We start from the raw sequence: 12266 nt of genomic DNA, 5'->3' as shown, positions 1-12266 counted from the left end.
CCAAGCTTCTCCACCACCTCATACGGCCCTCGCCATTTGGCCAAGAATTTCCTCTCCACAGTAGGAGTTAGCACAAGGGCTTGGTCTCCCAGATTGAACTGCCTCACTATGGCTGACCGGTTGTAGACCCTGGCCTGAGCTTCTTGTGCCTGCAGGAGATGTCCTTTTACAATGGGCATCATCTACGCAATCCTCTGCTGCATCAGTGCAACGTGCTCGATGACACTTCTGTGGGGCGTGACTTCAGCTTCCTGCTATATCAAGGAGACCCTTGTTGGCCATACAGGAGTTCAAACAGCAAAAACCCCATAGTGGCCTGTGGAACCTCTTGGATAGAGAACAACAGATACTATAGGAGACAGTCCCAGTCTCTACCGTCCTTTTTTATGGCTTTCCTAGCATACTTTTCAGCGTTTTATTAAAACCTTTCTACAAGGCCATCTGTCTGAGGATGCATAACTCCCTCATCACCTTACTCATAAAAGGTGTTCCCTGGTCGGTCAGGATCTCCTTTGGTAAACCTGTCCGGGAAAAAACGTGGACCAATTCACAGGTTATACTCTTTGCGGAGAAGTTTCTTAAGGGGGGGATTGCTTCAGGATAGCGAGTGGCATAGTTCAGGATGACCAATATATAATATATGCCCACGAGCAGATTTAACCAGGGGACCGACCAAGTCCATAGCAATTCTCTCGAACGGCACTTCACTAATGGGCAATGGCATGAGGGGACTTAGAAAGTGAGAGGTGGGGGCGGTTAACTGGCACGTAGGCAAGGACCTGCAATACTTTAATATTTCCTGGTGACATCCAAGCCAATAGAACCTCTGCATGATCCATTCCTATGTTTTTTCACGTGAATGGGCCATGTCCAACACCCTCCGTCTAAAGGGACCCGGCACTATTAACTGTTCCACAAGCTCCTCCCTCACTTTCGTAACCTGGTACAACCACTCCCCACTCAACATAAAATAGGGAACTCTGGTGTCAGCTCCCGGTTCCTGTGCAATCCCATTTATGAAGGTGACATTGTTATAGGCTTCCCTCAGAGTTAGGTCCCTATGTTGGGCGGTCCTAAAATTCTCGCTGGTCACCCCTAACTCCGGAATGTCAGACTCAGGGGACACTACCTCCTCATCACCCACCAGAACACAAAAGGGAATCCCTTCCAACTCTGGGTGTGGTGATACCTCTTCAGTGTTAACTGGTTTCTTAACCGAGCCAGCAAACCTTGAACTCTTCCCCCACATATCCAAAAACAACCAAAAGTCCCGGCCTATAATAATGGGGTGCAACAAGTCCTGGATGACGCCGACCTCATGGGACTCAGAACCGTGGGCCATTTCAATGTCAACTCTGGCCATGGGGTAGTCCTTAGCATCACCATGAATGCACCGTACGAAAACCTTTTTCCCTGGGATCAGTTGGAGAGGGAGTGTGGCCCTCCCAGAGTCTAGCAGTCCCATTACCTGCCAACCGTTCACCTTCACGGGACATGCTTGTGGCCCCTTGCTAGGTGGACAGTTCTCACTGCAGGCCGGATACACAAAGTATGAACAGCGGCGTCCCATGCTGCAGTCCATCTGCTCAGGAGTCAGGGGATAATGGGCGGCTATATGGCCTGGGCCGTGGCACTTCCAACAAATGACATCACCTTAGGGACCTTGGGCATTACCTCTCCCGCCCCTTTGGACCTTGGACGTCCCACCAGCTTTTGGTCCCACCATTGTTAGGACCCCCAGTATGGCGGTCAATCACCACCCGCTCTACCATCTGTGCAGGCATAGAGGGCTCCGGCTGCAGCCATTTTTGGATCAGGTGCAAAAGGTCAAACATTTGGGAGCGAGGGGGTTTGTCCCGGTGATACGCCCAATGGTGGACCCGCTGTGCCCTGACAGACATCGTCATCCCCAAGTGCACCAGAAATTTGGTTTTGAGTTTGCAATACTCCTCAGCATCCTGCAAAGCTAAGTCATAGTAAGCTTTCTGGGGCTCCCCCGTCAGGTATGGCGCCAGCACCTGTGCCCACTGCTCTGGCGGAAGTTTCTCCCTCTCAGCAATCCTTTCAAATACAGTCAAAAATGCTTCCACATCATCCCCAGGGGTCATCTTCTTCAAGGCCCGTCTTACCGCCTTCTGGACGGGGGAGTCATCAGCCGGACTCTGGGTTGGGGCGCTCGTCCTGTCCTGGATGGCGGTTGCCAGAAGCTGCATCTGCTGCTGCTCCTGCTGGTTCTTCTGGATCTGCTGTAACAACAGCCTGTTGGTCTCCTGCTGGTGCTGCTGCCACTGGACCAGGTGTTTCAGTAGGTCCTCCATTTTGTCTGGCGTCGCTTGCTGGGTGAAGTCTGCTTGCTAGTCTGGCAGACTTTACCCAGGACATGCAGTCCTTCCTGTAGCAGTCACACGTATCTGCTGGGAACGCTGCCCACACCGCTAATACCAATTGTGGGGGTTCTACTCACTCAGGTGCGTCAAGAGGCAAACAGGAGGCATGTTCCTTTAAATGTCCATGTCGGTTTATTACTTCATAAACCCAGGAAAAAACAAAAGGAAAACAAACAGCCTTCTGTTCAGGCAAACAAAGTAAAGAGTCCTTTAGGCAAAGTGTCTGGTTAGCCAGTCCTGTGGACACACAGGCTAGGTAGCATCCAGTACACTGGCTCAGTCTGGAGACAACAACACAAAGGATGCCTTCTCCCTCCAAACACAGACCATGTGCCAAACATTGGCCTCCATTTTATATTTTAACCACACCCAGAGGTGAGGTATGTGGGCTGCCAGACCCGCCCATCTCTCACAGCTGCCCGTAACCCAGCCCCAGGTGCACCAGTCCTCTTCGTATATAGGTGCACTAGAGCAACATCACAGAGGTCAGCCTTCTCTGATACATATCTCCCATCGACTGTGTCCGTTAGCCACCTTACAGAGCATTGAAGATGGGTCATGGCTGGGTCTTCTAGCATGACAATGACCAAAACACACAGCCAGGGCAACTAAGGAGTGGCTCCTTAAGAAGCATTTCAAGGTCCTGGAGTGGCCTAGCCAGTCTCCAGACCTGAACCCAATAGAAAATCTTTGGAGGGAGCTGAAACTAAATTAAAATCCTGTATGGCTTGCAACGTCCCCTTGCTCATGCCAGCTGAAACTCAATGTTGCCCAGCGACAGCCCCAAAACCTGAAAGATCTGGAGAAGATCTGTATGAAGGAGTGGGCCAAAATCCCTGCTGCAGTGTGTGCAAACTTGGTCAAGAACTACAGGAAACATCTGACCTCTGTAATTGCAAACAAAGCTTTCTGTACCAAATATTAAGTTCAGTTTTTTCTGTTGTATCAAATACTTATTTCATGCAATGAAATGTAAATTAATTATGTAAAAATCATACAATGTGATTTTCTGTAAGAGTCCTACTTCATATTTCAGGTTTTGTTTAGGTTTTTTTAGTTCTCATCTTTTAAGCCAAAACAAGCCATGGATTCAAAAAGACAAGAAAATATACATGTATTTGCCTTTTATGATTCATACCTGGTTTTAACCTAGTTAAAACCTGATCAAAACTTAAAATTTGTATTAGAGCCCTTAGAGTATATTCACACTGAGTCTTTTTGCAGTTTTTTGTAGTGGAAATTTAGCCCATACTCCCAGTTTAGTAATGAATTTTTCAGGAGGATTTTGAAGAGTTTCCGCTCAGTTTCTGGTCTAAAAAGTCTTAAAAAAACCTTAGTGTGAACATACCCTTATTGAGTCAACAAAATAACAGCAAATTGTACATTTGCTGTTGCTGGCGCTGTTGATGCATACAGTTTGCCACTGGTTGGCAGCTTGCACTTGGCATTCCCATTGTTTCAAATTGCAAGTACTGTACAGGTGCAGCTCAACAATCAAGATTAAACTGTGTGGATGCTACATATAATAGAACTATAAGGGTATGTTCACAGTGTCGTTTTTTTTTTTGACATTTTTTTTCTGCATTAAAAATGCTGCATTTTACCAGCAAAGTGAATAAGATTTCAAAATCTCAATCACATTCTGCATTTATTTTCTTTGCGTTTTTTGAGCTGCTGGGCATTTTTTTCAAATCTGAAGCATGTCGATCCAATTTATTTCACCCAATCAAATAACTGGAGAAAATACGCAAGTTAAAACACTGAAAAATGCACATAAAAAAGCGGCAAAAATGCAGCGCAAACACACATATTGTACTCAATGTATTTCCTGTTTACCACTCTGGAATTGGTGCAGAAAAAAATACTGGAAAAAAAAATAAACCCTATCTAAATTACAATGATGAATTTTTGGTGAGATTTTGCCCCCGCATATTTTTGCTATGCAAAAAATGCAGCGACTTACAGCTCCAGCACCGCAGATGGGATTTATAGAAATTTCATTTCTACTGTGGCTTTTTATGCTACATAAACTGACCTGCGGTGCGTGTGCTAAATCTGCATCTTGTCAATTTCTCTTGCAGGTACGCTGAGTTGTATGTGCAAATTTTCTTCATAAAATTGCATCAAATGTGGAAAATCCACAGGGAAAAACGCATAAGAATTTAAGTGTGTTTCCGCTGTGGAAAAAATGCATTTAATGTGTACATAACGATCAATAAAGTTTTATCAAAGCCAAATTCCAGGAGGTATCAAAAACAAAACCGCTTTATTTAAAAGATGATACATCAAAAAGAGAAAAAACGCAGCATCAAAAACATGTAAAAAAAACGCACTAAAAAAAGCAAATAATCTTAGCTAATAGGTGCAGAAATGCTGCCGAAACTCTGCAACAATGGAAACGCACCAAATACTAATGATGGAAACATGACCTAAAACATCTTAAAACTTTTGCAACCACTTTTTTTTAATACATACCTGAGGTTTCAAAATAGAGAAAAGATTATCATGTGCTATTTCTTGTGCAAATATGTAATGTCTCTCTGTCTGAAAGGCAATTCCAAAAGTATTGATAATGCATGGATGAATTGATAAGCATAGTGAAACACAATACTCAATGAGGAACATGTGAAGATCTGTCTTGTTCTTTTGCATGAACTTCAGAGCCATTAAATTCCCTAAAAGTGTAAAAAAAAATTCATTATTTCTTTCTTAGGCTATGTACGGTATGTAAAATAATATTCAATGTTATTAATACTATTAAGCACAAAACATTACAGAGAAGACAATTAAATGTATATCGCCATCTTTTTCATGCCCATATTTTCTTTTTTCATGCACTTTAAGCCTTATTCACACGTCCACATTTAAACAAGCAGGTAAAAAAATGGTACCATTGTTAACAGCGTGTGGTCAATGTGTCAGTTTTTACTATGAGTGCGTCAGTGATTTTCACTGATGGATAAATAAATTACCAAGCTTCTTCTATCCTTTGCTGTGTTAAAGGGGTTGGCCACTACTTGGACAACCCCATCTTGAACTTAAAGTTTGGCCGCAATAAAATAAAAAACCTATACTGACCTCCTGTTCCAGCGGTGTTGGCACTCGTGGTCCAGGGTCTGTGATGCGGTGGACTGACATGTGATGCAAGGAGCCCAATCAGCGCTGGCGCCACTGTCCCCGCCTCCTGTCGAAATAAATATGAAGAGGAAGTCAGCTGCAGCCCTGGCTGCTTCTTCACGTTCGATTTGTCCAAAGATGGGGACAGGGACGCCGGCGCTGATTGGGCTCTGGGCATCACGTGTCATTCCACCACATCACAGCCCCAGGACCGACAGTGCTGACACTGCTGGAATGGAGTCGGCACGGGAGAGGAGTATAGTTTGTTTTATTTTATGATGGCCGAACATTAAGTTCAAGAAGGGGTTGGCCTAGATTGTGAGAAGCTTGTGGAAGGATATCCCAAACGTTTGACCCAAGTCATTCAGTTTAAGAGCAATGGTACCAAATATTAATGAAATGTATATAAACTTTTGACTTTGCAGTAAGTAATAAAAATGCCTTACAACATTCTCTCTCTCTCATTATTCTGGCATTTGGCAAATATTACAAATTATGGTAATCCTAATTGACCTAAAAAGGGAAAGGTTTATTCTGATTTCATGTCAGATATTGAGAAAAACATGGATATGTGTCTTTTTATATAGTGTAGTAAACTTCTGGTTTCAACTGTATGTATCAGAATATGATGACTGAAAAATAATTTTTCTTTTTAAAGTCATTTCCTGTGCAAAAGTAGCAAAATATGATTGAAAACCTAAATAAATTTGGTATTACTGTGATCAAATAAACCCAAAGTATAAAGCTAATGTGAGAAATATGGTGAATGGTATTTACAAAAGATGAACAAACATAGAATTGCTGTTTTTTGTTCTTTTTACCTCCCAAAGAGTAAATAAAAAGTTATCAAAAAAGTGACCTGTATGACAAAATGGCACTAATGAAAACTACAGGCAATCATACAAAAAATAAGCCCACATTCAGCTCCACTGGCAGAAAATAGTGACCCTTATGGCTTTCATATAACAAAATTGTTGTTTTGTTTATATTCCTTTCCATACAGAGTTAATAAAAGTATAGTTATATGTACCTCAACATGGTTATGCCTTTGATAAATACTTCTCATTACGGAAAAAGCAACATCTGATATATCTGCCTCCAAAAACATAAAAAGTTATTGATCCTAGAACGTGAAAATAGAAAAGTGAAAAAAAAATGGTCTGGAATAAAGGTAAAAAACTGGCTCTGACGCCAAGGGGTTATAATAAGAACAGAGTCCAAAAACAAATAAATATTTCTAAAATATTGCTTACAGTGTGTAAAAATAGCAAAGCATACAAAAACAATATAAATCTGGTATCGCTGTTTTCTACTGAGTGGATGAACAAATTGGTCTTATCACTTTTACCGCACGGTGAACCCTGCAAAAAAAAAACTGAAAACAATAATTGAATTGCTGGGTTTTGTTCATTCTGCGTCTAAAAATTCTGAAAAAGTGATCAAAAAACATTATGTTCCCCACAATGGTATCAAAAAAGTCTCCAACTCGTCGCGCAAAAAATAAGCCCTCATACAGTTCTGTTCCCCAAAAAATAAAAAAGTTGCTGCTCTCAGAATATGGGGACAATAAATCCATTTTTCTTTAAAAAAAGCATTTTTACTGTGTGACAGCAACAAAACCGAAAAAAAAACTATATAAATCTGGTATCGTTGTAATCGCACTGACCCGGAGAATAAATCTGCCTTATCACTTATACCGTATGGTGAACCGCGCAAAAATAAAAATAAGAACTATTCGTGTACTGTTTTCTATTTGTTTATTCTACCTCCCAAAAATTGGAACAAGGGTCAGGTCACATTAACCCTGCGCTCTCCGTTGAGTGCTTACATTTGAGTTTCCATGTAGATCATAAAAAACACAACTCAGACAAAACCCTGGATGGAACCTCTCACTTGTGAGACAGATGGAGCTACTTTGGACTGGTCTGTGTTCCGGCGGTGTCCCATCATTTTAGGTGTCTTTTTAGCGCACAAGTGTGGACCACCACAATTCTGTGAACACCTTAAAAGATGGATACCATCAGAACCGGACGGCAAACAGGAGTCCAAAGCATCTCTATTTGTCTCATAATAATGAGTGGTTCCCACGGGGTTTTCGTCTTAATCACATTTTTGTGGGATTTACGCGGAAACCCCCTCATAAGTGCTCAGCACAGAACACAAGAATCTGATCCCAGCCTTATACTGGAAGCGATCAAAAAATGTTATGTTACCAATAAAATCTTAATTTATCCCACACAAAACCAGCTCCCACTCAGGTGCGTCATCTGTCACTGAAAATATTGGGGATTCCACGTTACTGGTAGAACAAAGACTCTGGAAAAGCGATACAGCTCCCATTCCCCCCCCCCCCAATAAAATCCAGTGCAATTTGTGCTCCCAAATCCCCCTCCTCCTGAGCCCCACTGTGCCTAAACTGCAGTAAGAGGCCACGTGTTTGGCATTATTGTAGCTGGGAAAGCACACTTAAAGGGAACCTGTCACCAGTTTTTTAGTATCCCAACAAATACCACGATCTTTTTCTGCTGTTGTTATGCATTCCACAAATGATTACATAGCCTCTTGACTCCCCCTGTACACCTCAAAAGTACTACTGCAGGCACATGCATTGATGTGCTTTGCGCTGCCTGCAGTAGGTAAGAGCAAAGTGCGCCTGCGCGGCCGGCGAAGCTACTGCGCAGGTGCAAGACTTCGTTCAGCTATGTGGATGATGCAGGACATGTCATCCACATCAATCAGTGCCGGAGGATGGCTTTTACTAGCAGAAAGGAGGAACAGGCGCCGCAAGAAGGATGCCCATCTGACTGGACCAGCCTCATTTAAATACAAAGCGGGACAAAATCAAATTGCATTTTTGAAGTGTACAGGGGGAGTCAGGAGACAATGTAATCATTTGTGAAACACATATGACTCGCCCCCTGGGCCGTGGGGCACTCGGAACCGGGCTTCAGTGCAATGATGGGGGTAGTAGTGGCAACCCGATCCCGTGGCTCAGGGTGGTCAGACCAATTGCTGTGGCAGTCTATTTGTAGGGTTCTGAATGTCTGACTATGCCACCCGTGGATTGCGGTCAGGGAGGACCGCCGCTGCAAGGCAGACCGCTGATGTATATATGCAGCACAGGGATAGGATAACTCCCCACGGGAAGAGTGTAGCCTCAGGGCAGTGTAATAGGATGCTGGGGGTGATGGTGCAGGCGCAACAGAAATCACACAGAGTCCAATAATGCAGTCCAGGGTCTTTTACTGCAGATGTTATCACTGACCCACCAGGAGTACAGTGTAGGAATGGGCCTGGGTGTCTGAGGGCATTCGGGTGAGCCCCACTGGTCAGGGTGAGTGGGTAGGCCTACCGTTCCCTCTCTGCCCTTGCTGACTATCCCCCTTTTCATGGTGTGATAGCCCACGTCCCTGAGCTGGCCGTGTACTACGCCTGTATAGCTTGCGACTCGGGCCTTAGGTACCTGTGGATTCTCCGTGCTGTACCGGTCCCTCTGTGTGGCGGAGCCTCCAGGCTACTCAGGCCAAGGGACCTGAAATCCCTCGCGGGTTGGTGATCTTTTGCCGGGCTTGCAACCCTGTCAGCCTCGGACCCCAGTGTCTGGTTGTGTAGTTCTCTCTCTCAGCCAGGACCGGCTCTCGTTGCCTCAGTCCCTGGCTTGCTGTTCCTCCTATGCCTCCCGGACTCCTCAGCTGCGGCTGACCTGTCCCTCTCCTCTGGGAACCCTTCTGGATGCTTCAGAAGTGGGTCCTGGTCTCCCTAAGCCTGCCCTCAGTTCCAGCTTTTATAGGGGAAGCCTGCTCCCCCTACTCACCTGGGACAGGAGGTGCTGCATGCTAATGGTCCCTGACCAGGGAACCTCCCTCCTGCTCTCAGACACAGCCTTTAATGTTTGTGGCATCCAGACCTGGGGTGACACACATAACAACAGCAGAAAAAGGTGGTGGTATTTGTTGGGATACTAAAAAACTGGTGACAGATTTCCTTTAACAATTCACGGGGTGCGTGTCTCCAGAAGCACAAGCTGGGCATAATGTACGGGGGCGCTACAATAGATGGGGTACACTACACTGTATGGGCACACAATGTATGGGCACTAAACTGGCATATTTGCAATTCTCTAGAAAAAAAGTGTGGATATTACAAAATAGTTGCTGCAGCCATAGATGAATTCAAGGGACACCTTTTGTGGTTTTTCTGCTGTTCTGACACATTAAGGGCCCCGCAAACGTCGCCTACAAACTATTCTAGGGCTCTAAAAGCCAAATAGTGCTCCTGCCTTCTCAGCCCTGATGTGTGGCCTAACTGTAGTTTCTGATGACATATGGGGCATCGCAGCACTTGGGAGTAATTGTGCAATAAATTGTGGGGTCCATTTTTGCCTATTAACCCTTCTGTAAGTGACAAATTTGCAGCAAGTAAAAAAAAATACTTTTTACCACTAAAATGTTATATTTCCACTTCTCAATGCTATAAAACTATGTGAGGCACATGTGCGTTCAAAATATTCACTATTCCCCTAGATGAATTCCTTGAACGGTGAAGTTTCCAATATGGAGCCACTTGTGGTGGTTTTTGCTGTTCTGGCACCTCAGGGGTTCAGCTATTGGCGCCCACAATCTATTCAAACAGTATCTGTGTTCTATAAGCCAAGTAGCGCTCTTTCCCATCCGATCCCTGCCGCCGTGTGCTCAAACAGTAGTGTACAACCACACATGGGGTAATGCTACGTTCAGTAAAAATTATCTAAGAAATTTTGGGTTCATTTTCTCCTATTACTCATGGAAATTATAAATTTGGTGCTAAAACAGTATTTTAGTGGAAAAAATAAGATTTTTTTTTCACATTTAAATGTTATAAAGTTCTGTGAATCACCTGTAGGTTAAAAATGCTGAGTACACCCTAGAAGAATTCCTTGATGGGTCTAGTTTCCAAAATGGTGTCGCTCATGGGGAGTTTCAGCTGTTTTGGCATGTCAGTGGCTCTGCAAATGCGACATGGCATTCACAATCTATTCCAGACAAATTTATGCTCCAAAAATCTAATAGCGCCCTTTCCTTTCCAATCCCTGTCATGCGCCCAAACAGCAGTTTTTGTCCACACATAGGGTATTATTGCAGTTGGGAGAAATTGTGTAACAAATTTGGGGGCTAAAACAACATTTTAGCAGAAAAAAATACATTTTCATTTCCACATCCACATTTTAAAATGTTCTGTGAAGCACCTCCGGGTTCAACTAGTTCAGCACATCCCTACATCAATTCCTTGATGGGTCTAGTTTACAAAATAGCTTCATTTGTAGGGTTTTTGCTGTTTTGACACCTCAGGGCCTCTGCAAAATGAGACATGGTGTTTGCAATCTATTCTAGCCAAATTAACATTCCAAATACCAAATGTCGCTTCTTCCCTCCCAAGCCCTACTATTTGTCTAAACAGTACTTTTTGACTGCAAGTGAGGTATCGAAACGCTTAGAAGAAAGTGGGTAACAAACTGTGGGGTCCACTTTTTCATGTTACCTCTTGCACAAGTGAAAAATTTAGGACTAAAGCAACATTTAAAAAAAATGAAATAAAAGTTTTCAATATGATGACCTACAATTTCTGTGTAGTACCTGTGAGTTCAAATTGCTCACTTTACCCCCGGATCAAATCCTGGAGGGGTGTTGTTTCCAAAATGGGGTCACTGCTATTTGTGTGCCTTATGGGGCCGTGCAAACGCGACATGGTGCCTGCAATCTATTTCAACCAAATTTGTGTTACAAAATTCAAATGGTGCTCCTTTCCTTCCGAGCCCTGACGTGTGTTCAAACGGAGGTTTATGACCACATGTAGGGTATCAACACGCTCAGAAGAAACTAGGTAATAGTGTTGAGCCACCCCCGTAGTGTTCGAGTTCGGTTCGTCGAACACCTTCGAACACCGTTAAAACCAATGGCAGGCAAACAAAAACACATAGAAACACATAGAAAACACCTTCAAAGGTGTCCAAAAGCTGACAAACTGCTCAGAAGACACAACTAACACATGGAAAAGTGACAAGTACATATAGTCATGCGAAAAGAAAAGAGGTGGAGGAGTAAAAGGAGGGGGAGACACAGATATAGGCATGTCATGCCCTTCTAAAATCCAAAAAGTGAGAAGCCGACACGTTCAGTCCGCTCCTGCCCGTGCCACCTCCGCGTCGCCGGGTTTGTGCCAGAGCCGCGGTGAACCCTGACGGCCAGCCCCCCTCTCCCAATACTGGTGCCTGTCCGCTGGTGGGTCGAGCGAGCCCCCCTGTGGTGGAGGCAGCTCTAAGCTTTTTAATTTAAATTGTCTCTCTAATTTGAATGAATACACTTTAAATCCATTTACAAGGATCTATTGGAGGGCAAGTCTCATGCCAGCAGCCGCGTAATTCCAGCTCCAGTAGCGTCCACTAAAGCTGCTGCAGTTAAAAAGCTTTTATAAGGATCGAGCTCGGCTGTCCACCGCAAGGCATCCTACTGCCAGTCCCAGCCCCTATGCCTTGGGGTGCCTCCTGATGCTCTTCACTGAGTATCCCGTGGTCCCGAAGCATTTCCTTTGAAAAAATTAAGTGTCCAAACTACAGGTGGTGTAGCTTGGTTAACAGCCGGGATAATCCGCTGACTAGCAGACACTGCTACTAGGCACAAAGTATTTCCTGGGCTAGATGCAGTTAAAAATTTGTAATTAGATACTCTCGTTGGATGCTGAGAAAGCATTCCATAGAGTCTCCTGGCACGCCATATATGATTCTCT

At 44.0% G+C, this 12266-nt stretch overlaps 1 protein-coding gene across 4 annotated transcripts in view; it reads right to left on the bottom strand.

The window, feature by feature from the left end:
- The window catches only part of LOC141172392 (serine/threonine-protein kinase SBK1-like), a 76118-nt gene that overhangs the window by 15730 nt on the left and 48122 nt on the right, over positions 1-12266 (bottom strand). For 3 of the 4 annotated variants that reach the window (XM_073656545.1, XM_073656542.1, XM_073656543.1), the window contains one exon: positions 4863-5062. In XM_073656545.1, coding sequence (XP_073512646.1) covers positions 4863-5054 — 192 coding nt within the window. In that variant the 5' untranslated portion in view covers positions 5055-5062. Of the gene's footprint in view, positions 1-4862; positions 5063-5465; positions 5572-12266 lie in introns of all 4 variants that reach the window. The other variant, XM_073656544.1, reaches the window with a different exon arrangement.

The sequence above is a fragment of the Phyllobates terribilis genome, unplaced genomic scaffold (assembly GCF_046119375.1).
Source record: "Phyllobates terribilis strain yellow unplaced genomic scaffold, ASM4611937v1 Scaffold_12__6_contigs__length_324123572, whole genome shotgun sequence".
Lineage (NCBI taxonomy): Eukaryota > Metazoa > Chordata > Amphibia > Anura > Dendrobatidae > Phyllobates > Phyllobates terribilis.
Note: the sequence above shows the minus strand (reverse complement) of the source record. Positions and strands in the feature narration are given on the sequence as shown.